This window comes from Centruroides vittatus, unplaced genomic scaffold (assembly GCF_030686945.1).
Source record: "Centruroides vittatus isolate TY-2023 unplaced genomic scaffold, ASM3068694v2 contig_879, whole genome shotgun sequence".
In the NCBI taxonomy this organism is placed as follows: domain Eukaryota; kingdom Metazoa; phylum Arthropoda; class Arachnida; order Scorpiones; family Buthidae; genus Centruroides; species Centruroides vittatus.
In genome coordinates this window covers 833248-858525 of record NW_027122571.1, presented here as the reverse complement: position 1 = coordinate 858525, position 25278 = coordinate 833248, and the positions used below count along the sequence as shown (strand labels likewise).

The following is a 25278-nucleotide window of genomic DNA, read 5'->3' as shown; positions in this document are numbered from 1 at the left end:
GAAATATACCGCCATCTAGTATTCACCCTACTTTTTACCCTTCTCCTCCCGAGAGTTTCATGAGAATGTCCCGCGAAAGACGACACCAGCTGTTCTCAAGGTCATCCAGCTGTGTAAACAATGACACATCGGTGTCAAGTTTCGCGCTAAGGCGAGACAAAGGAAATTGTACTTTGAAGCTTTTTCTTCAAAATTAACACATTTCTATAATTTTTTTTTCGTTTTTATGTTTAACTACATTAAAATTAAAAAGTATTTAATTCGCCAGAGTCTGAACGGGTTAATACTATTGAGAAGGCCTGCAGCATCTTTATTCCGAAATACATGAACACTCATAAGCCCGTGCCTTGGTGGACGGAAAACCTGACAATCCTTCGCCTAAAGAACATCAGGCTGCGGAAGAAATACCAGACGAGTCACACTGAGCCTGATCAGACCAACCACAAATTGCACTACCTTCAGCATCTTCGGAATTATAAAACCGAGATTAAAAAGGCCAAGCAAACTTCTTGGACTCATTTCTGCCAATCGGCGGCTAAAAACCCCTGGGGTTTTATCACTCGCTATGCCACCAATAAGTTCAAAAGCAGGTCCGTCTTACATTCCTCCACTCCTGGCGAGGACTTTTTCCAGGCAGCCAACCGGAGGATGGATCAATTCTGCCTGGAGGATAACTTAGATCAGGAGACTGAATATCATCATAGGATTCGAACTCTGGTATCTAATGCAATTAGTACCCTCGATACTCCAAGCTTCCAGCTGCACGAGATCAAGTACGCCTTCGCCAATCTTAATAGCAGGAAGGCTCCTGGCTGTGACGACATCACGCCTAAGTTGGCAAAGAAGCTCTGGAATATAATCCCCGAGCACCTGATGCATATTTATAACACCAGTCTCTCTCATAGAATCTTTCCCAGTAACTGGAAATGTGCCAGAATTGTACCGATTCCTAAACCTGGAAACCCTGAGGAGAGCCGTCCCATCTCCCTCCTGCCAGTTCTTAGCAAGGTGCTGGAGAGGTTGATCACTAATAGACTCCAATGGCACCTGGAGAACAACAACTTTCTGCACAGTAACCAGTTTGGTTTTAGGCCACAGCGCTCGACCGCAGATGCTATTGAAGGCGTCATCAGCAGCATTAACAATCTCCTAAGTAGCTACAAGTATGTGATGGCCATCAGCCTGGACATTGCAAAGGCTTTCGACAGTGCCTGGTGGCCCTCTATTCTTTACCGCCTTAGAGCCAAGGATTGCCCTGCTAATCTTTACCGAATTATTACTGACTACCTCACTAACCGCTCCGCCATTCTTAACTATGGAGGACATAACGTATGCCGGAGCGTGGTCTGTGGCTGCCCGCAGGGCTCTGTGTGTGGCCCTTTGCTATGGAACGTTGTATTTGATGATTTCCTCAACCAAAATTTTGGGCAACATGACATGGTGGCCTACGCGGATGATGTCCTGGTGCTGCTGGGTGGACGTTCTCGGGCAGAACTAGAGCGCAATGGAAACCACATATTGGAACAAGTCCTCGATTGGGGAACTAAGAATAAACTAACATTTAATGCTGCCAAGACCTGTGGCATCGTATTTAATAAACCAAGGCAGCCCAATCTGTACCGAAGAGTGCCAACTGTCAAGATAGGCGATCATTCTGTTCGCATAAAGAAAACTATTAAGTACTTGGGAGTTGTCTTGGACTTTCGCTTATTATGGAATACCCATACCCAGTATATTACAGATCGCACCGGAAAGATCTTCAATGCTCTGGCAGGCATGGCAAGGAAGTGTTGGGGCCTGGCAGCCGAAGCCCTTGACGCAATATATAATCAGATTTTCCTGCCGATCACTACATATGCATGTGGAAGCTGGGGGCATGACATCACCAAATCCCATATAAAAAGGAAATTTATTACTGCCCAACGTAGAGCTCTTCTTCAAATTACCAAGGCGTATTGCACCACCCCCAGCGCTTCTTTACAAGTTTTGGCAAAAAAGGCACCCATCAATAAAGTGATAGCCCTCAACTCTAAACTGTGGCACATAAAATGGGGTCGAGATATCTATACTGATAATCACTGTATTAAACATGAAGACTTGGAGACCAATGTGAGCTTTGCCAATTCGAGGCACCCAGCCACTCCTTGCAATATCCGTTTCGACACCTCTGACCAGACTGACCTCCATATTTTCACCGACGGATCTAAAACCGGCTCAAACACGGGCTGTGGCTTTGCTGTTTTCAATAATGACGAAGAAATTGCTACGGGCCATTTCAAGCTTGGGAAGCACTGTTCCGTCTTCCAGGCAGAGCTTCTTGCCATTAGAAAAGCCATCGACTGGTCAAATGATAACTACACTACTAAGGAAATCACTATTATTACAGACAGCGCTTCTGCAGTGGCACTCCTTCAGGCCAAGACTTATCATCCCATTGCCACTGGCATTCACGAAACTGTTATCCACTCTCCCAACCATTTTCACATCAGCTGGACCAGAGCTCACCAGGGCACCCACGGTAATGAGAGGGCGGATGCCATTGCTAAACAAGCTTCCACTGACCACTCCCTGCCCTTCTCTTACAATAAAATTAACATCAGGGCCATCAAGGGCATCCTTTGGCAGGATCTCCTTGCCTCCTGGCAGGACGAATGGAATCATAACGACTCCATCACCTTTAACTTTATTCCAAATATAAAGGAATTCCTGACTCTTAAGTGGTACACTCCCAACCACTATCTTTCTCAGTTTCTGACCAACCATGGTAGGTTCTTTACCTACCTGGCTAGGTTTAAAGGAACAACTAACCCTTCTTGCACCATCTGTGGAACCTCTGATGGCAGCACCCACTACACCCTGCAGTGCCCGCTTCTGGAGTTGGAACGACTCCACCTCAAGACGACCATCGAGACCCACAACGACAACTGGCCCCTCAACATCTGGACAGTCTTCTTAAATATAAAGACACCTACAGTGCCTTTTTCCACCTTATTTCTGTGTATTTTAAAAGAACATCGGTACCTGCCTACTGAATTCTTGGCAATGGTTAGTGGCGACTCTCATTCTACTCCTCAGCATGTTCTTCTGGCCTCTGCTTGTGTATTGCACAATTCATTGTAGATTTTGTAAATATTTGTAAATATTGCAGTTTATTTCTCTTTATTTTTTTTTTTCATATGTATCTGTATTGTTTTTTTTAATTGTATTTTATTCCATTTTTTTTATTTATTATTATTGTTATTATTGTTTTTTTTGTTTTTATTTACACTGTATATGGTATTTTAATTTGCCGTATCTACGTTCCTATGTATTGTAATCTACACTCTCATTTTATGTACTTATTATTTGTCGCGCTTGCACCCGGTTATGTTATACTACGGTATCGGGAATGTACCTTTTTGGTATCTTAATCAATAAATAACTAACTAACTAACTAACTACTTGAATATCTACTCAAACTGTGTTATATAATTTATGGACAGATCCTTTGTGATCGATGGGGACTGCCTTATCAAGATTTCTCCATATTTCTGCATTTCTTGCCATATGAGGATCTGCATCAAACCAAATTTCTTGGCACATGTGATAAAAATCAAGTTCAAACTTTATGGTTAATCCCTTAGTTGTAAATTCTCTTCTTGTTTGCACTCCTATAATGCACACATCACTCACAGTGACACTGGTGCCTTCTCAAATTCCATAGTTTATACTTTTTCCCTCTCAAATTGGAAAAAAAATTCAGCTATTGTAAAAAATTTACATTAACCGATTATTACATATATTAAAAGTCATGTTAAGCAAGGTTTGCTTGTATAAGTGAAAATCCTAAAATAATTATTAGCATTAAAATATATTCTATTATACAGAATAGTAGTAGTAGTTTGGCCAAATGCTTTTGTGATATGCAACTCATAGTAAGAAACTGTAGAATAAAGAGTACTAGAGTCATCATAATAGATATATTTAGTTTGAAATACATTGTGCAATCAAAAAGAACCAAACTCTTCTGCTGTTCAATGATAACATGTAGTAGTCTTCATGCCACTAAGGATTGACTCTTTACACATTTGAGCATCAGTCTGCCATAGTGGTATTGAGTCTTTAAAACTAGAATACTTATTAACATGATTATAATTTTTGAAATTGCAGTCCAGACTTATAAATTCCCAGTGTTGTTCATCCACCTGTTCCTCCTTAATCTTGAAGATGGAGTTAGGTACACGAAAGTCAAGCCCAGATATAGAAAGCTTATGGGCAGGAAGTATTGATTAACTATATATGAACTTCCAATGCAAACTGGAAGTTACATTATCTCGATTCAAAACTTTTCTCCTGAAAGCAGTTTGATATCTCTGCCCTTACTATCCAATCCCTGACCGACATGACTCCATTTCTAACAGAAAAGTATGATGTAGAGGGGCAAGACACTACAATACCAATTTGAGGTGGAGAGCATATATTTTGAATTAAATAAATTAAAAATATGACTAATTTTGTAATGTAATGCTGTGATTTGAGTACAAACTAAAAAACTGAACAAAGAACAAATATTAAATTTTGTATCAAAAATGGAAAATCTGTCACAGAGACACTTGAAATGCTTTGGAAGTCTGTGGCAACTAAGCCATGGGTAAGACCACAATCTGAAGCAAAAAGCAGCAAGGTAAGTCAGGAGTGTAACAAAGAGCATGCTGATCATTTTTTCAATCACAAGGGAATTGTAAACCAGTAATTTGTTCGCTCCCAGTCAGACAGTAAATCTAGTTTTACTGTAGTATTTTGAGACAATTGCATAAGGATGTTTGTCACAAAAGATGAACTTTAGTGCAACTAAACATGCTCCATCAAGACGATGCTCCCACACATACAGCATACCAACCATGAACATTCTTAGCAAAAATGACATGAGTTTACCCCATCCCCTTACTTGCTGGATATAGTTCTCTGAATTCTTTGTTCTTGAAAATGAAAAAGCAAGGGCTGGCATTTTAATACAAACAAAGAAATCCAACCAAAATCACAATAGATTATTGGAATTTGAAATAATGACTTCCAAATGAGTGCTCAATGTTTGGCAGAAGTCATGGGATTGCTGTTTAAATGCAGGAGAGAACTACCTTAAAGGAGCCAGATGGAGATTAGTCAAGTATCAAAATCTTTATGCCCACCAGTGGCAGAGAGGATAAAGCCACTAAATAGTGGTAGTTGGTTGTGGATTTGCTCCTCACCAATGGGCTGGCCACATGGGAGTTTTCTTTGTGTTAGTAACACCTAAATAGGGGCTAGTTTCCCTTAAAAGACCTCAGCAGATCACCCACATCGTGTTGCCATAACCAAATAAAATCAATCAAAATCCTTTTAGACCAAATCTGTTTCTTTTTGATCACACTTCGTAACAATTAGTAGAAACAACCAAACCTTCTTAACAAGAACCTAATTAGTGCAAATTAGTTTTATTATAAGTCATTTCCCAATTATTCAATAGATGGAATCTGCCAGAATATTTCTTTTTTCTTTTTAAATGAAATTCCATTTTAAACAAGTTAACAATACTATCCACAAAAATTTCTTTTCTTAATGCAAACAAACATTTTTCTTTAAATTTTCTCAAAAGATAAAAATTTTATAAGTCTTTCAGACATATTTGCACTGTTTAAAAGGACATCAGTGTGGGATAGAGAGAGCAACTAATTTGGCTTTAGTAATCTATTGAACATCAACTAAAAAACAAATTTCCATCTTCGTTCTTTTAAAGTGAAAACTTCATAAAAAAAAATCAAGAAACTGATTTTCTAGTTGTGGCTAAGATTGGATAGAAAATTATAAATGGCATTTACTTTTTACATGATCTTGGAAATTGTTTTATCACCTCCAAAACTTAAGACTTTTTTACTTCACTGGTATTAAACATTGGACTACTATGCAGATTTTGCTAATTTTAAATTTTACAGATTTTCTTAAAGATTATCTGACAATGTTAGTTGCAACATCTACTGTACATAATTTCACTGTCTATTGCAGTGCTTATTTTATCTCTTGTACAAAATGAATCATAAATTTTAATTATTTTTCCAAATAAAAACAGTTTAAAATTTAAAATGAACAGAATGATGACAAATTAAAAACACTATGGAAATGGCAATAAAATATGAAAATAATTATTTTAAATCAATAGTTAAAGAAATGAAAAAAAATTAAAACATCCTACCTGCCGCCAGCCTAACAACCAATTTGAGCCTATCTGAAAAGGAATGTAAATGGCAAAACAGGAGGAAACAATTAGTGATTAAACATTTAAGTTGTTTGGGCTAATGGTATCAGTAGAATTTGATACAGCCAAAATATATGCATTTTCTAATGAAAATGATGATAATTTGCATTACAAATCACTAACAGAATCTTTTGATTACTGTGACTAAGCTTATTCATAATGTTCAAGTGCATTTAAAACAAAGAAAATAGTGAATTTGAGATAATCAAAAATATGTAAATACATAAATCCAATATTGAAAATGACATTCATACTATTTTTACTTCTAATTAACAAATTATGATAGTATTATGTTAAATGTAGTTGGAATTCCAAATAAAAAAAAATCTCTAGACATATCATATATGTATATTCACTGTGACAACTGTAGAATTGATATTAGCTTTTATAAAATTTTCAGATTTCTGAATTAAAGTGTAACTATTAATAATGTAACCCAAATCCTATAGTTTCAGTTTGGCTTCGTATAATATGAAGAGGGGAAAAGGATGAAAAATTATGTAAAAATTTTCAAGAAAAATTAACATTTTTACAGTACAAAAATTATATTTACCTTCAACTGATGTGTATTAAAAAATTTTAGAGCACTAGTTCCTCGAGTACTGCCAGTACCTGCACCTGGAAGATCATGAACCTTAACAGCAAACTGTTCCAACTGACTGATACATGCATTTAATTTAGCCACTAGCATTGACAGAGGAGTGGTATCTAAATGTTCCGGTTCACAAGTGGATAATTTAAATAACTAATAAAAAAAAATATTAAAAGAATTAATATTTATTTAATACAGCTACATAACAACTCATGATTTTTAACTTACTGGACTTCCCATAAATACATGCAGAAAAATCCTAAGTCTATCATCCTTTACACTGCTACCAAATCCACTGCCATTAGCTGTAGTCAAAAAATGTAACAATTTCTTCACTAGTCCACTGTGTATAACTTCAAATGATGATATGTCACTTTCAACCACTACAGCTCTAATTTCTTCTAGTGCTTTCAATCCACCATCAGTCTACGAAGTAACAAATATTATTTTATATAAATTTTGCAGTTTTGTGTAAGACAAAAAGAGTAAAAATGTAACTGCTTTCTTAAAAATGATTTTAAGTTACAATATAAGCAGAAATTTCAAAATAAAAAAAATAAAAACTTATTTCTATTAGCTTCAATTTTAAAATATTTTAGGTCATTTCACTTCACACAAAATTTCTTTAATTTATAATTCAAAATTTTTAAAGTAACATAATGTCAATGAAATAGAATAAACTTTTAAACATTTACCATAGTTTCTAGCTGGCCAAGTGCTGTAGTTAATCTATTAAGTACATTCATAGCAGGATGGGCATTTCCTTGATGTTCAATATTGAAATAATTATCTTCAAATTTTTGAGCTGTGAAAAAATAAAATATTAAAGAATTTATATTAATTCTTTAATATAAATTGTATTTATTTAACTTATTATAAAGTTATACATTAATTTTCTTTAAATTAGAAGTTTCTAAAAATGGCATACCCTGTTCTCTAATCCAATTCCTAATTTTTTCTTTATTGCCAGATGAACTACTACAACTTGGAGTTTTCTGAAGTATTGTTGAATCTTGTGAAGGAGATCTTCCAGATACAGGAGAATTACTACCCCATCTTCCCCAACGTGCAGGATTTAAATTTGCAAGTAATGATGTAGTTTTAGCTGCAGTTGTACTGAATTTTCCTCGACTGGAATTATTTGGAACTGAACAACTGCTTGGGACAGAATTTAAAACTGGACTTGTAGTTCCAATAGTGTGGCAGGTACTTGGAGAAGAAGCTGAGAGTGCCAACACAGAAGTTCCCAAAACTGGATTAATATGATTATCCAATAAACCCCTGGCAGGTCCTCTTATGCCTATTGTACAACCAAACGAATCTCTCCCACCTTCTTCAGTTCTTACTTTTCGGCTAGTTGCATTACCTCTTTTAGGCGTTCTTTTCCGTTTTAAAACATCACTTAATCTCCTATTGAAATTAGCAAAATTTAAAAAAATTTAACATTTTTTTTCATAGACCAATTGCAAAGAACTTACATTTGTCCTACTATTGAGCTGTGATCATCATCACCAGAAGATGATGCTGCTGTTGTATTTCCAACAATGTTGTTCCCAGAAGCAGAAGTAACAGAAGTAGATGATCCCCACAATGCTGTTCCCGCAAAATGAATTGAATTATCACTAACTAAGTCACTATTAGAAAGAAGCAAAGAATTTGTATTCAAGGAGCGTTTACTATCACATGGAGAAATGTTGGTTGAAAGAAGAGTTGGCAGTGAAGAAAAACTTGGAGGAGAATTGTCAACCACATTAACTTCTTTTAATGATGTGTCTGTTGAATCAAGTCTTGCTAACCATTTTATTTGATGCATTACTCCTGTAGTAATATTTTTAAATTTTAACATCACCTTATTTATGAAACCAATGTTTAAATGTTAAACCAAATGTTTAAAGGAAATGTTACTTACCTTCTCTTCGAAAATAAATACCAAAAATATCTGGAAGTTTTTGCATCAAAATGTCAGCCATTTGTAGTGCTGCCACCACAACACGCAAGTCTTGAGATGAAAGCATTGCTGCTACATGACTAAAATTAAATAATTTTGTCTTGAAATGAGTAAATAAGTAAAAATCTTTAAAGATAAGTTATTTACAATTTACTGTAAATAATTTGTAATTTATGAGTTAAATACAGCAATAGAAATTGATTTAATCATCAATCTTAACTAGTTTAATCAATAATTAACAATATATAAAGAAGGCTATTGTATACTTTAAGGGAGCAATACCTAAATAAAAATTTACAATTTATTTTCATGTCAGTCATAATAAATATTGAAATTTCAACATATTAAATAAAAATAAACTATAGCATAATGTAAATTTGTGAAAAATAAAGTTTATTTAACAAGAGGAAAAAAAATATAGCAATATTGATATCAAACTTAACATTAAAACTGCATTTTACAAGCATTTCGTATAAATTCAATAAACCAATCAAACAGTTTGTCAGTTTATTGAAAGCTAATATAATAATCTTATTACTACTTCCTGGCTGAATAGCACAATTGTCAACTTAAATAATGTCCAAATACTGATTGATATAAGAAATATTCTAAGCAAAAGCTTGGGTTTTAATGGTTCCAACACTGTTAATAGGAAAGATTGGGCTGTCGGTTTTGAAAACATCATTTATTTATCCCAGACAACACAGGAACAAAAATTTAACCTGAGGGAAGAATTACAGTACAAATTGTCTAAATATAAAATTAACAGAAATAGAAAACAAAATAATCCAGTATAGGCACAAAACAGAGAATCTAAAAAGGTTTTTAACTGATAATATCAGGTCAGTCCATAAGTTCGTGCGCATTTTTATGACCTTGAGAAAAATCTTGTTTTGCTGTTAAAAATGTCAGTCTAATGTGATAATTTTTACATCGAAGTGTTAAATTGGATCTCATTCATATAATACTGTTCAGAATTGTGAACATTTCAGTTGTTTACTTTCGTTAAAATGGAAGTAACCGACGAATATAAAAGACACGTTTTATACTTTTTATTTTTAAGTGGTGAGAATGCTACAAATGCAGCCAAAAAAATAAATACTGTACATAATCAAATCGTAATTAGTTCAAGACTGCGCAGAAGTGGTTTGAAAGATTTAGAAACAATGATTTTAGTGTGGAGGATAAGGCTCGTACCGGAAGATCCGTCGACTTCGACGACGGATCTTCCGGTACGAGCCTTATCCTCCACACTAAAATCATTGTTTCTAAATCTTTCAAACCACTTCTGCGCAGTCCTTGAACTAATTACGATTTGATTATGTACAGTATTTAATTTTTTTGGCTGCATTTGTAGCATTCTCACCACTTAAAAATAAAAAGTATAAAACGTGTCTTTTATATTCGTCGGTTACTTCCATTTTAACGAAAGTAAACAACTGAAATGTTCACAATTCTGAACAGTATTATATGAATGAGATCCAATTTAACACTTCAGTGTAAAAATTATCACATTAGACTGACATTTTATTAACAGCAAAACAAGATTTTTCTCAAGGTCATAAAAAATGCGGCACGAACTTAATGGACTGACCTGATAAATTAATAATAGTCAAAGCAGAAAAAAACAAACAAGTAATAATTGTGAATAATGAGAAAGACGAAAGTATCTACAAACAATTGTTAGATTCAAAATATGTATATTGAACTGGATAATAATCCGATTGACCTTCTTAACAAAAAAATTAAAAATAGCAATTGTTAAACTCGAAAAACAAAACCTTATTAACCAAACAAAAACATTTCATTCTAAATAGTGAAAACAGAACACCAAAGTTTTCTTAGAGTTAAAATACAAAGTTCCAGTCTCATATAAACCTCTGGTAGATATAAAAGGATATATCTTTTATAATTTAGAACTTGTTTTAAAAGAAAAACTAAACACCCTGGACAAATTCCCTTACAGCATACAAAGTACAGACTGCTTTATACAAAAACTAAAAACTGTACAGTTCAAGCCCACTGATAGGATTGCTTCCTTGGACGTACGCAGTATGTATACTTCCATTAAATGTAACAGGATTTTAGTAGCACTGGAAACCCAAAACTGTCAGCAATGGATTATAGATATGATATCTTGTGTTGGAGAATTAGATTCTATAGACAATATGACGGTAATTTTATTAAAATTACCATCATATTGACCATCATATTATGATGGTAATTTTAATAAAAATTACCATCATATTGTCTATAGAATTTTATTAAAATAAAATGGTAATTTTAATAAAATTAAATAATTATGGTATTATTTTGGTGCCCGAACATCACAACAGATTACATAAGAAAATAAACATATGTAACAGTGAGACTAACATATGGGACCAAAGAAACATTATCTATAAATTAGAATGTGACTGTACAACACACAAATTTTACATTGGGGAAACTAGTAGGAAATTAAAGGTTCATTTTAAAGAACATATCTCTGCCATAGAATACAATAATAACAACTCTGCTGTAGCTATCCACTGTAATAAAGAACACTGTCAAACTGTAAAGGATACTGTCAAAATAGTTAAAAAGGAATCAAATACTTATAAAAGATGATGGTATGAACACTTAGAAATAATAAAAAACAAAGAGAAAATCATGAATAATAATTTTGACCAAAAATTACACGAATCATGGTAGGTATATTTGACCAGATGGGCCGTGGGGAGGAGAGAAGTGTGAAAATGGATAGGGGAGAGGGTGACAGCTATTCTAGAATTTATTTCAAATCATCTTGTTACTTTAATCATTTTACGGTGAATATGCTTATTATTTTGTTTTAACAATGTATATTTTTACTACTTTACTGGTTTGACAGTATCTTAGTTTATTATTCTGCTTTATTCTATCAGCACTACCCTTTTTTTTTGTAAAATTTTTTTGTTTTATGGCATGTTTAATCTTTTAATGTTATAAACATCGAATTGACATGTTAAATGTAAGTGTACAGCGTTTTTTTCATTCCTGTCAATTATGGTACATTTAAAAATTGTTAACCTTCTATTAATTTTGTAGCAAAAAAGCTGATGAAGGGCTCCAGGTCCAAAATGCATTCTGAAAATAAAAGAGTATTTTTCTAAGTCTAATTTGATGTCCTGTGGTGGTATAATAAGTCTAGCAGTAAAGAAAGGCCAATCTTAGTGCTCACAAGTCATTAAGAAGACTAGACAAGAAGTGTATCATAGTAAAACTATTAATATTTTATAATAAGAAATGAATTAAGCCTCAGTTACACATTGGTACTTCTTGCAATCAGTGATGAGTTCTACCAAAGACCCTTATAATAGCAAACTGTTGAATGTATTGGTAAATGTCATGGACTGGCAAAATTGTTTCTTATTATTGACTCATTTATTTTTCATTTATGTCAACTAAATGTAAACTAAATAAAAACAAAACTAACTTCATTAAAAATCAAAGTTAAAAAAATACTTTAATATTTTTAATCAGTTATGTCTAGTTTATAAAATAGTAACCACACATCCTTTTTTTAAGTTTGAATATAAAACAAAGCCAGAAATCACACCAGGACAAATGCAATATAAATTATCTTGATTTCTGGTTCATTTTTCTCTTGACAGATTGATTTTAGAATGCGAGACTTTTTTGACATAAGAATCTGGTAATGGTGAATTAATAATATGCAAATCCTCATTTGTAATGTTGCACTTATTTTCATTCTTGAAAGATTCTTCTTGGAATCAACATTACAGTGACAGTTGTGACAAATTTGTCTGTTGAAATTGTCACAAAAAATTGATCATTACTTTAAAAAATCAAAATTAAATATGTTTTGGCATAATAAAATATCTTGTCATTAATCTCACTATTACTGTATTTGACATGATAACTTGTTACACATTGCTGTTACAATAACATTCATGTCAAGTTTAGAATAATAGAAACTTACACAAAAAATATATATAAATTTTTTATAGTCTTTTCTTCCCTGTTTCACAGACCAATGTAGAAGTAACAGTTAATTGGCTTGAAGAAATAAAAATTCTTCTTAAAAAAGCAAAAAAAAAAAAAAAGAAATTAAAAATTACTGTAAAGTTAAAATATGATCAAAATGCCGACCTTTTATTTGAGGCTATGGCACTTTTACAATTAAACAATGATTAAAATTTTCACAATATTTACTGTGTCTTGTAGCACTTTTAACTGCTTCTAGCCCTCTGGTGGTCCTTTTGGATAATTACAAGGTTACTTTGCATAAAGTCATACTTAAAAAGACTAGAAGCAGCTAAAAGTGCTACAAGACATGGTAGATATTGTAAAAATTGTGAAAGTGTCGTAGCCTCAAATAAAAGGTTGGCATTTTGATCATATTTTAACTTTATGGTAATTTTTAATATTCTATTTTTTTTTTTTTTGCTTTTTTAAGAAGAATTTTTATTTCTTCAAGCCAATTAACTGTTACTTCTACATTGGTCTGTGAAACAGGGAAGAAAAGACTATAAAAAATTTATATATATTTTTTGTGTAAGTTTCTATTATTCTAAACTTGACATGAATGTTATTGTAACAGCAATGTGTAACAAGTTATCATTAAATACAGTAAAGTAGATCAGACCAAGCCCATATTATTATAGTATCAATTGATATTTATATTTGAAAACATTTTGCAACTTTAAAACATTGCCTTAGTTAGGCAAAATTATAAACAAGATATAATTCCTAATAATGTAATATCAACAGAATAGATTTTCAAAATATTTTATTTTTGAACCCTTCACAATTATCCTTTAGTTCAGAAACACCTGCTCTCAGATTACAACCAAAAAAGAAAAAAAAGCACGAAAAATAAATTGTCACTTAAATGGTGCCATTTATCAATTTTCAATTTTCATTTTAATACTTTTCATTATATAACAAAATAGTTAATTTTTTGATTACATTTTCTTCCAGTTTATTAATATGAAATTCAAGAAATTTATATTTTTGTAACAATTATGTGATTTATTAATTAATAATAATAATAATAATTAAGAATAACTGTTTTTTTCCCACCTGGGGAAGTCAATAGCTGTTAGAATTGCATGTTATTAAGCTACAACTGTAAGATGATTTTTCTTCCTAAATTAATAATTTTAATTAACTAAAATTTTCATTCTGCAAAATGTGAGACAATAATCTTTAATAAATAGCATGTCCTATAAATGTGGAGGAACAACTTCTTACACATTGCTGTTATAATAACTTTAATGTTGAAAGTAATAATATCAACTGATAACTGTGAATTAATAGAGAAAGCTTTTAATATGCCAAAATATACTAGGTCACTTAGAAATAATAAATTGAGATAAAATAAATGTCATGTTAAATAAAAAAAAAAAAGCAAAGTTAAAATTATAACAGAAACAAAAACTAGTTTTATTGGAAATTTTCTGCAATCAATTTTGACTTGCAGAGATAAAAACAGTCAAGTTATCTAAAAAATTCTCCATTTAGGTATCAAATGCAAGTAAGTATGAGTCCTACACTCTGGATTCTTCTGTTATGACAATGTAAGAAATGTTGAAAATTCATAATGTCCCTTTATGTGCAAAGTGTGTGCATGATTGTTCAATTAAATGGAATGTCAAATTTGTTTATGAAAAATATAGAAATGTCACTGACAAAATTGCATATTGCTATCTGAGAGACAATTTTAAGCAATTTTGAAGATAATTCTTTTATGATTCTTGATCTGTTGCTTTCACTCCCTGCACAAAATGCTGATTGTGAATCAATCATGATTTTTCAATCATGAAAATGATCAACAACTAAGAGTTTTAGAAAACTTGTAGAAAATTAAACTCAAATTTTCAAAATTTTGAACTGTATGTTAACAGAAGAATTAAATAGAATTCCAATGCAAAAAGCTGTTTGGTTCTACTTACTTCTATTTTCAATTATATTTGAAAAAGAATTTTTCCACAGAAAAAGCACTCTTTTTAATGCCATCTACTGAGATTGTGTGTATAATTAGAAGTTACAATCAGCCTTAATAGAAAAATCATAGCTGAAGAAAACAATGACTAGACAACAGTGTCTGAATATATAATTTTAAGTGTCATTTTCTTTTTTGAAAGATGTTTATTATTAACATCATTCTTTCAAATTACAACAATCTTTTCTTACTATTAATCTTTTAACTAATATCTTTAACATATAAATATATATTAAATGTAAAATACAGAGGATATCACAAAAGTGAAGTTAGACCACAGAAGGAAAGTCTCTTAGTATTTCAATTACTATTTTCAAGTATGCAGAACTACTTATTTCAATTCATCTTTTTATTTGCACTGAACTATAACTTTGTTGTGTGTGTATTATTCTTTTTTTAAAACTCATATTTGTCTTTATTTACAATTAATAATTTATAACTAAAAATAAAGTTGTTTCTTATATAGGAAAAAAATGCTATTCAATAAAATGTAAACATAAAAGACATCAAAACGTATATTTTATTATTATAAAGCATGGCACTTATTTTCAGATTTGCTACTACACTGGAAATAAATTATCAGGAAAAACATACCTTGAAACAGCATGATTTTTCAGAACATTTTTTAATAATTCTGGAGGAGCATAATATACCATTCTAAGTAATGCTCTAAGACATTTGTGCCTTACTGCTGGACCAGCCTAATAAAATTAATATTAATAATTGAATATTTTAAATTTATCAAAATAGCTGAAAAATTTTTCTTTAACTCTTATACTTTAATACATATCATTAACAAAACTTACATTATTGATAAAAAAGGAAGAAAAAATAAACAAATACACACACACACACTGGTTTTACAACATAATTTTTAAAATTTATGCTTATTTTTTCAAATATTTTTATCCCCACATTTAGTCAATAATTTAGAATTTTTACTACAAGATAGATTTTAATTAATCTATTGGAAATATGGATGAAAATATAAACTTACTGAACTGCTATAAACTTCATACAACACTGCAAATAATGATTTAATACAAGAAGCGGCTAAATTAGTATTTCCTTGTAAACAATCCACACGGGAATCAGTAGCAGCAACACTGAGAGAAGAACCTAGACAAATTTGATTATTAAACATTTAGTTTTTGAAAGATTTATGTAGTAGTAGTGATTATCAGCACACAAACACTTAAGAGCAAACCTGATGATGTACTTGAGCAATTATTCACTCGACGCTGAACAGGTCGAGTAGTACCCGTATCTTCATTGATTTGTTGCATGGAATTGAAGTCAATAGTGTATGTTCGCCCCATAGTCGATAAGCTGATTTCATCTTCTCCAGTTTGATGAGCAGCCTGTAATAATTTAAGTTAACAAGATTTTAAGCCTAAATTCTAATTTCCTTTTCATATGATGATTGAAAGTGATTAGAGTAAAGTATAGAATACTCGCACTCCAGACTTTTATAGCTGATAAGTTGCTACTGGGCATGACTGTATTTGCCATTTTGTAACATACCAAAAGAAGGGATATTCTGAAGTTTATTCTACAGTTAATCATCTCAAATCAATCAGTTTTCTTCTCTGATGTGTAGTTATTACTTTTTCTTCTTGTAATTATGTCTTACAATTGTTTTTTGAATAAATTACTAATAACTTAGTGACAAAATTATCAAAATGGCAAAAAGTTACAGATGATATTCAGCTGTCAACTGCCATAATTATTATGAAGTAAAAAATTCAGATAAAAATATTTCAATTTTTTGGGGATGCAGAAAAGTAATTTTAATAATCAATGTAGCAATGATAAAAATGAAGTAACTAATAAGTTACTAACTTAGAATATTAATTAAACTATGTCAAGAACTGTTTAATACACACAGCTATAAAAGATGATATTTTAAAATAAAATTGAATTTTCAATTCATAAATAGAAGACAAAGTATCCATTTGATTACTATAAATAAAATTTTATTATAAATTTGTATTCAGAGTTAAAGCTTTGTATTTTTTTACTAGTTTGTTAGTGTGTTATTTGTGATATATTTTTTATAATAAGAATCCCTACAGTTTTGCAATCTTTTTACATAAAAATTAGTTTATACTTTAATAAGGTTTACAAATGCAGTAACAGACTGTTCATGTCTGTTCTGATTTTTTAAATTTTGAATTGCAAAGAATAAAAGTGTTTTATAAATATTTTTAAATTAATTTATTGTACAAATTAATTATATATATTTATATATTTTAATATTAGATATAAAAATTATTATTATTATTAACATCAACTTTCTTTGCATTTTGTGTTCCATTCTAATTTATGTTCCATCTTCAAAACCTGATGGCCTTTTAATATGGTTAAACACATTAGTTTGACATTAAAAGTTTTGTTCTCTACTGGATTATAGTTGTAGTTTGGTGTTTTATTACAATTATAGATATCATTTTGTAAATTTGTTGTTTAAAAACAGAAGTTTTACTTTAGTAAAATTCGAATAGATTTATCAGTGAGCTAATACATAATCATATAATTATAATTCAAGATATAATTAAATAAGCATGGGATAAATGCAATAAATGATCAATTTAAAAAAAAAAAATTAATATATACACTATAAATTTAGAGAGAAGTAAAAATTGAATATTCAGAACCATTTATAAACTAAGCTCAAAATATTCACTACCCTCTATATACTATATATATATATATAAGGTAGTGAATATATATAACTATTACATAATATTTATATAATATGATGCACCAGATAAATTATTAAAACCTATAAAAATACTAATTTACTCCTTAGTTTCATAATCTTTGAATTTTTCCTATTTCTAGTGGGGGAGGAATGTATTATCCATTGAAGTTTACTGTAATTCAGTGGTTCCCAACTTTTGTTTTGCAGAACCACAGGATACTACTGATTAATTTTGGTTCCATAATAAAATTGGTTTTTGAGCTTTATTAATAGCTTAAAACAACCATAACAATTTATTTAAATAAAGTTTCAATTATTATTAATATTCCATAGTAAAAAAGAGCTTATGCACAGATTTTGCATGGTTTGTATTTGGAGAAAATAAAATCCATTGATTTTAATGGTGGGAGAATCAAATCTTGTATTTGTTTCTTTGCATCCAAGAACTAAAGAGTTCATTCTATCAGAGCCCAGAATGTGAGAAACTGTTCTCCAGGAAGAGTATTATTTGAATACTGAAGTGTTTGTTTAGTAATTCACACACACAAAAAAAACTTAAATGCATTCAATTATCCCACTAATTGAGCTCCCACCACACTTCTTGACAAAATAATCTTCAAAATTCTTCACATTAATTGCTAATTTGAATTAATAATCTTTGCAACATTGTTAATCTGTTTTTTCTTCTTTGTATTTGTTAATGTACTATATGTTAAATAAACCATTTTTGATTTGCTGTTTTATTTATAAGAAGTAAAAGTTATCAGATTTCAAAACTTGATCAAGATGAGATTCTTCAATTAATATAAGCTGGAAACTGCTGGTAAAATTTATACACTATTAACAACAAAAATCAGAAAAGGGAAACACATTTATTTGTTATTTATTTATGTGATGTAAAGATAGGTTACATGACACTTTTTGAAAGTAAATAATAATAATTAATAATAATAAAAATACTAAAAAAGAAAAGAAAGAGAAAAGAATACACATGAAAATAAAGTTGTTATAGATAACTATAAAATAAAAATTTCTTTATTAAATAAAAGCACTTAAAAATTAAAATTTAGACCAAATTAGTTTAGCTGTAATGAACAGATCAATATAATTCTGAATTAATTTCAAAATTCTTAAACATTTCTTTTAAGTTTAAAAGAACTGACAAATATAGAAAAATTTTTATTATTTAGAGTGAAAAATATTCCATTGCTTAGCATCACCCAAACATTAGTTATTAAAAGAAAATATTTGGATATTTTCATTCAATTACTAAATGCATTGTATCTTTTTTTTTTATTAAAAAAATTTCTGAACAAACATTTTTGCATAAAAACATTACTGATAAATACTTACTTCAATAATTTTGTTGTCAATACTTGTATATGGATGCCAAAGACCTCTATCATCTCTCCATTGCCACATAACTGCATCTAGATGATTATTGCTGGGTTTCATTAAAAGTGAATCAACACTAAATACACCATCAGATGGAAGGCGAGGCATCAATTCACTAAAATATTTAAAATAAATTACAGTAAACAACACATATTAATAAAATTGTATGTTGATGTGTTCAAGGCAAAATGATGCAAGCAATAGTTTATCCATATTTAAGTTATTGCTCCACCCAGGCAGCATTATTACTGCTAAGAATGATTACGGCAACTTCAAGAAAATTGTATCATCACAGAATTTTAACACAAAATTTTCTTAAGTGACACTACACGGTATACAATATAGTTAAAACTTATAACAATCTTCAGATATGTACTGGCTGGTTTACATAGCATATGATACAGTATTTCATTGTTTCACTGAAGAAAATGAGTACATTTAATACAAGTAAGTAATCTACTCTAATTCAAAAATAGTGAAATATATAATTTTTTCATTATTTTGTTGCTAGAGACAAACAAATTGCCTTACATGTACTTTTCCAACTTATCACTTATGCAAAGGCATCAAGTGAAAAAAAATTTTAAATCTGCAAAAGAACAGTTTATACCAACCAGATCATCATGACATTTATTTTCATCCCATATGAAACAATTATGAAGAAACTGTTCAAGACTGCAACTACAAATAACTTCTTTTAGGAGTTCTTAATGATTCATTTTTTCACAATATTCTCATCAAAACAATATTGAAAAAATTTTTTAAATTCATCCTTTAACTTTGCAATTGCTTTAGGTTTATAGAACCTTCACATCATCTCTAACTCTTACCATCTTATAACATAAGAATAAGGAAAGCTACCTCTTGAACTAACTTTGTCATTCTGGTAAATATACATTATAGATCACAGAAAGTTCATTTCTATTTCTAACAGCATATTTTATTGGATACCACATATATGAATTATACAAATCATATTTTTCTTAAGTTGAACAAAAGTTGAGAATAAGAATGAAAATGCAATCTTTAATTCATTGGTAAATGGGTTATGTATCCCAACTTCTTACACTGGTTACTGTTTACATATAAAATATCTTGTACAGTTAAAACCAAATAATTCACTATTGATATTTTACCTGTCCTAGCTGATCAATAATTTAAAGCTTATAATTTATCAAGCATAGATTTCTATTACACTTTTAGAAGAAACACCAAAAAGAAATAGTTTTATGCAATATCTTATTTATTGTGCTGCTCGCAAATTAATAAAATAAATGTATGTTGTGAGGACTGTTCACTTCCTTCTTTAAGGTTCTATCATTATCCTAAATTTTTTTCACTCCATCAAGCATGTCTTCTGCAAAATTTGGTTTCCTTCATGCTTTTGGCAAAAGCTTTTGACATCCTCTGTGTTCTTGTTTAATACAGAGTATATGTTACAGTAAAAACCCGTTTTTAGCAAAAACGTTTTAACTAGTTGAAACTAGTTTTTACTGGATGTCATTGTTATAACCCGTTTCGTCTAGTTAAAACTAGAATTTACTGCTGTACATGTTTTGATTTTAGATAAAACTAAAATCAAACATTAACTTTTTAACTTTTAACATTAGTTAAAACTAATTTTAGCTACATAAATATGTTTGGGGAAATAAAGTGATGATTGGGATTAAAACATTTGTATTATTTAATACGATATTTATTGAAAACATTGGTCACACGTCTGTGTTATTAACATTAATTAACCCTTTGTCCCCGAAGGCATCGATCGATCGGTACTCTGGCTTTTTAAGCAAAACTTCGAGGGTACCGATTCGGCGTTACTTTGGTAAATATCAATTTTTGTAAAATTTATTAACAACAGATATAATCTCGTTCGATACGAAGTGAATAAAGTATAACAATTCATTATATTAGTTGACAGCAGTATAAAATTTTGATTTCAAACAAATGTTTGATATAATGTGCGATAATTTCACAACGAATAAACATACATGCATAAGTGTTATATCGAATTGTACAAAACAATATTCTACGTCTTTCTGGCTCTGTGCCAGCAAACAACTATGTAACTAGACAATGTTAATTTTCACAAAATCTTACAAATTATCAAGTTTGTGTGTCAGTTCTGATATATATTTTTTTTCTTATAAATTTTTCTAATAAAATGCATTGAAAAATATCGTATTTAAAACTAAAGATATTAATAAATGTAAGTGATTTTTTTCATATATATATATATAATGATAATTTGATTTTTGGTGAATTTTTAAAATAATATCGCCTGACTGACCTATATTGCCCTAGGAGGGATCGCAAAATAAACGTAAACGAGATGTCGGGGGAAAAGGGTTAAAGCGATACGAAATTCATCATACACTATAAGAACGTGTTAGCTGAATGACCTTGGTCGAAACAGTTTTTACTAAGCCATTTTGTTAAAACCCGTTTTAGAACTCAAATTCATTTTTGACTAGCAGTAAATTCTAGTTACAACAATGACATCCAGTAAAAACTAGTTTCAACTAGTTAAAACACGTTTTCACTAAAAATGGGTTTTTACTGTAACATATGTAACACTGGGGAAAAAAAACAACCTTTTTTTTTTTTTTTTTTTTTTTTTGGGGCACACAGATGAAAATAGATGATCCTAATAGAATTTTTAATGCTGTTTTCAAATGTATTGAATATAAAGTTTTTCTCCATCATGTCTGGTTTTTTTGTGACAGCCAGTTTAAATGTAAAACATTTATTTAGACATGTATACACTTATTTATCTTGTCTAAAATGGCAAGATGTGGGGCTTCTGCTATGTTTGGTGTTTAAAGAATCCCTTGAGTGACTAACAGTAATCAGCAAGAATTCTTGAATTCCACTGGCCCTGATACCTCTTTTCCATGATAGAGATGTCTTGATGGAAATGATCCCCGTGCTCGTCACTGACAGCATCAAGATTGTCAGGGAAGAAATCCAACATATGCATTTTGAGAAACAAATATATCCCTCAAAACACATTTCTTTATTAGATCCATATCTTTGTAAGATTGTAAGAGCTCATTCACAATTTTGCAGTAATTTGGAGCTTTGTGATTACCCAAGAAATTTTGTGCATCATCTTTGAATGACTTCCATGCTGACTTTTCAACTGCACTTAACAAGCTTCAAATTTTTCATCTTTAATTAAAGTTCTTATTTGTGGGTCCACGAAAACTCCAGCTTTGATTTTAAGCACCACTTATATCAGAAAATTTTTCCTTCAAATGACGAAATCCAGCATTGTTTACATTCATTGCCTTAACAAAGTTTTTGAAAAGTCCTAACTTTATATGAAGTGGAGGTAGAAGAATCATGTCAGCATTGACTAATGGAGCAATAATATTATTTTTCTGGCCAGGAATAAACATTTCACACTTTGGCCATTCCTTCGTGACAATGATTTTTCTTGTCTCTGTTGTTCCACTCACACAAGAAACAACAAAATTTAATATAGCCAAACTACAAACCCATTAATAATGCAACAACTTTTAATTCACAACAAATAATTCAAGTGTACTTGTGATAATGAATTTTTCAAGTAAGAGTTTCATAAGTTTCTTTCATTTTAGTTGAATAAGCTAATGGCACAAAAGGAAATTTGTTTCCATTGTGTAAAAGCACAGCCTTAAGACTAATCTTAGACAAATCAATGAAAAGTCTCCATTCTGTGGTATTATGTTTATGATCAAGTGCATCCATCACATCACTATTATTATTGCAATAAATTACATCACTTTATTCAGAATAGTAGTCTTGAAAATCATCTTTATGATTACAAAAGAAACACACCTCAGTTATCTGATGAAGTAAATTCCAACCTTCAGTCAAGAAGCTAAAAGTTCAGCATGTTTTTTAGACAAGTTCAAATCCCTAACAAGATCAATTTAGCTCACCTTGAGTTAATAAATGGAGGTTCACAAGTAGAGGTGCTAGCTTCAAAATCAGGATCTTCTTTGTCCTTGTTTTCAACTTCTGCAACTGCTTCATGGGTCAAATCTTCACCAGTAAGATGTTCTGGTAAAGCTGGTACAAGCAAATTCTTAGTGAGGAACTGGCCTCATAGCAAATGGTAAATTTGGATACTTCACTGTGTGCTTGGATTTACTAGTTATTCCTTTTATAGTTGTCAAAGAAAAATAACAGTCTGTAACATGATCTCATGGTTCATGCCAGACCATGGGTACTGCAAAACTCAAATGTCGAGGACAGCCTTTTGCCCACTCTGTCAGACATTTTACACAAGTTGAATATATGATATGTGGTGCCCTATTTTTATGCTGATCAACCACTTTACAATCAAAATATAGTTCATAACATTTCTTAACAAGCAGAGTCAACTGTTGTCATTGAGGTAAAAATGCCAATTCTTCACATACATAACAGAACATATCAGGATCATTTACACACTTCCTTGACATATTTTCTTCAGAAGGTACAGCTATAAATCACAAGACAAACAGAATTCATTTTCACTCAATGCAAATACCACAAATTCTGTGCAGTTGTGACCTGTGGGTGATGAGCCATGTTGTATGATTCATTAGTCTGCTATCTGGGTAACAAGTTGATAAAACAAACTTGTTAAACAGATTCCACCTTTGTCCCCCCCCTTGCAAGAGGTGCAGGAAAGTTTCTGTGGATGGCCAGATATGAAGCCAAAATTTCAACCCCATATTTGAAATCAGTACAAAAAGTTCTATTAGACACAATTTCTCTCTTCTGTGTGCTAAAAATCATGTTGACCAGTGTAAGGTATCTTATGTTTTGCAGTAGTTCACAATTCTCTCTCTTTTGGTTGACTGTAAATTCCACTGCTTCAATTTCCTCTTACTTTTGAAAAAGGAAATTGAAGCAGCGGAATTTACATTCAACCAAAAGAGAGAGAATCATGAACTACTGCTTCTCTTAATTGCTACCTCACTTATCAATTTCATCTATATTTTTTTCTGTTCTTTTTTGGTTTCCCTTTGGCAGTCTTCAAAATAACTCTGGTATATTATATGCACTTTGTGCTAGGACAGGGATGACAAACCTGTGGCACATAAGATAAATCATCTGGCACGTAATGTATCATATGATTTCTGTATTTTTCAATCATCTTTTCTGTTTATCACCTGATCATCTTTTTTTTTCAATCAGATTTTTTACATTTATTCGAATTAAAGCGTATTTGTTTAATTTCTTTAAATATCATTATTTGAAGTCTAAGAAATTGGCACGCATTAACATCTTTAAAGCTAAGTATGCTTACAATATGGCACGCGGACTCAAAAAGGTTTGCCATCCCTGTGCTAGGGTAATAAGTTTTTGTTTTGTAATAGGCACTAAAAGGTAGTAGTAGTTCTGATTTAGCACACACTTTGTAATCAAATTATTACTGAGTGTTCTTTATGACAGGGATGATTTGCCTTCTGTTAAAGCCCAGTCAGAAACAGAACTGGCATTCTATATCACTATTACTGTGACAAAGTGCTGCATGTATAACTTTTGGCTGATGCACAAGCTGTAACTGTGATGATAGTCAGTGCACTTTAACATCTTATCCCAGAACACATCAACACAATACATCCTAGCACTATGTGGTGGTTGTTCTAATTAAATGAACTTCCATTCATCTAACCAGACATAATCAAATTCAATTGGAAAAGTTCTTGCAATGGTGATTATGTAATGATCACTTCTTACATTCCCCCCCCTCTCAGTTCAAGTTGTAAACATCTCATAGCCCAAAGTAGCTTAAAATGTAATGATCCTTTTTGTGTATGCCTACATCCAGCAATATGATGTAATTGAACATTCAGTAAACTTCTTTGCATGCAGTTTTTATGTATGAGAGAGAGCAACTTCTTTCAGAAGGCAAACTATTCATTTACATCAACACCATATTTTTACAAAATAAACATTGTGAATAGTTCCCATACTTCAAAGAAAGTTTGATTAGTTTATTCAATAGATAAACATTTAATTTTTCATTAAATAAAATTATTAAACAAATTCCAGAGTTTATGAAAATACTGTATCAAAACTGCCCCATTCAAATTAAACAGTTTGAGGAATTCAAGTTAACATGCAAATCCCTATGCTAATGACTGGGGAAAGAAAATGATTGCTAAATTCAACTTTAGGTTATCATGGTACGAGTTAATCAGATTCTACTATAATAATTAACAATAATTAATAAATCTTAAATTATTACAAGCAGGACCTTAATATATCAGTCAAAATTAGAATTTCACTAATTGTATTCTTATTTACTTAGGCTGTCAGTTATTAGAATAATGACACCCAAAGCAATTAAAATAGACTACCATATTCTAAAACAGTTCATTTTAAATGAAAATGACTT

General features: G+C 30.9%; 1 protein-coding gene across 2 annotated transcripts in view; it reads right to left on the bottom strand.

Annotated features, from left to right (window-relative positions):
* Positions 1–25278, bottom strand: part of ctrip (E3 ubiquitin-protein ligase ctrip) — a 181710-nt gene that overhangs the window by 31259 nt on the left and 125173 nt on the right. For both annotated transcript variants that reach the window (XM_067279913.1, XM_067279914.1), the window contains exons 16-25: positions 18858–19014; positions 16008–16161; positions 15798–15919; positions 15395–15501; positions 8773–8891; positions 8342–8681; positions 7792–8273; positions 7559–7668; positions 7092–7289; positions 6825–7016 (exon numbers count right to left, since the gene is read on the bottom strand). In XM_067279913.1, the coding sequence (XP_067136014.1) occupies positions 6825–7016; positions 7092–7289; positions 7559–7668; positions 7792–8273; positions 8342–8681; positions 8773–8891; positions 15395–15501; positions 15798–15919; positions 16008–16161; positions 18858–19014 (1981 nt within the window). The remainder of the gene's footprint in view (positions 1–6824; positions 7017–7091; positions 7290–7558; positions 7669–7791; positions 8274–8341; positions 8682–8772; positions 8892–15394; positions 15502–15797; positions 15920–16007; positions 16162–18857; positions 19015–25278) is intronic.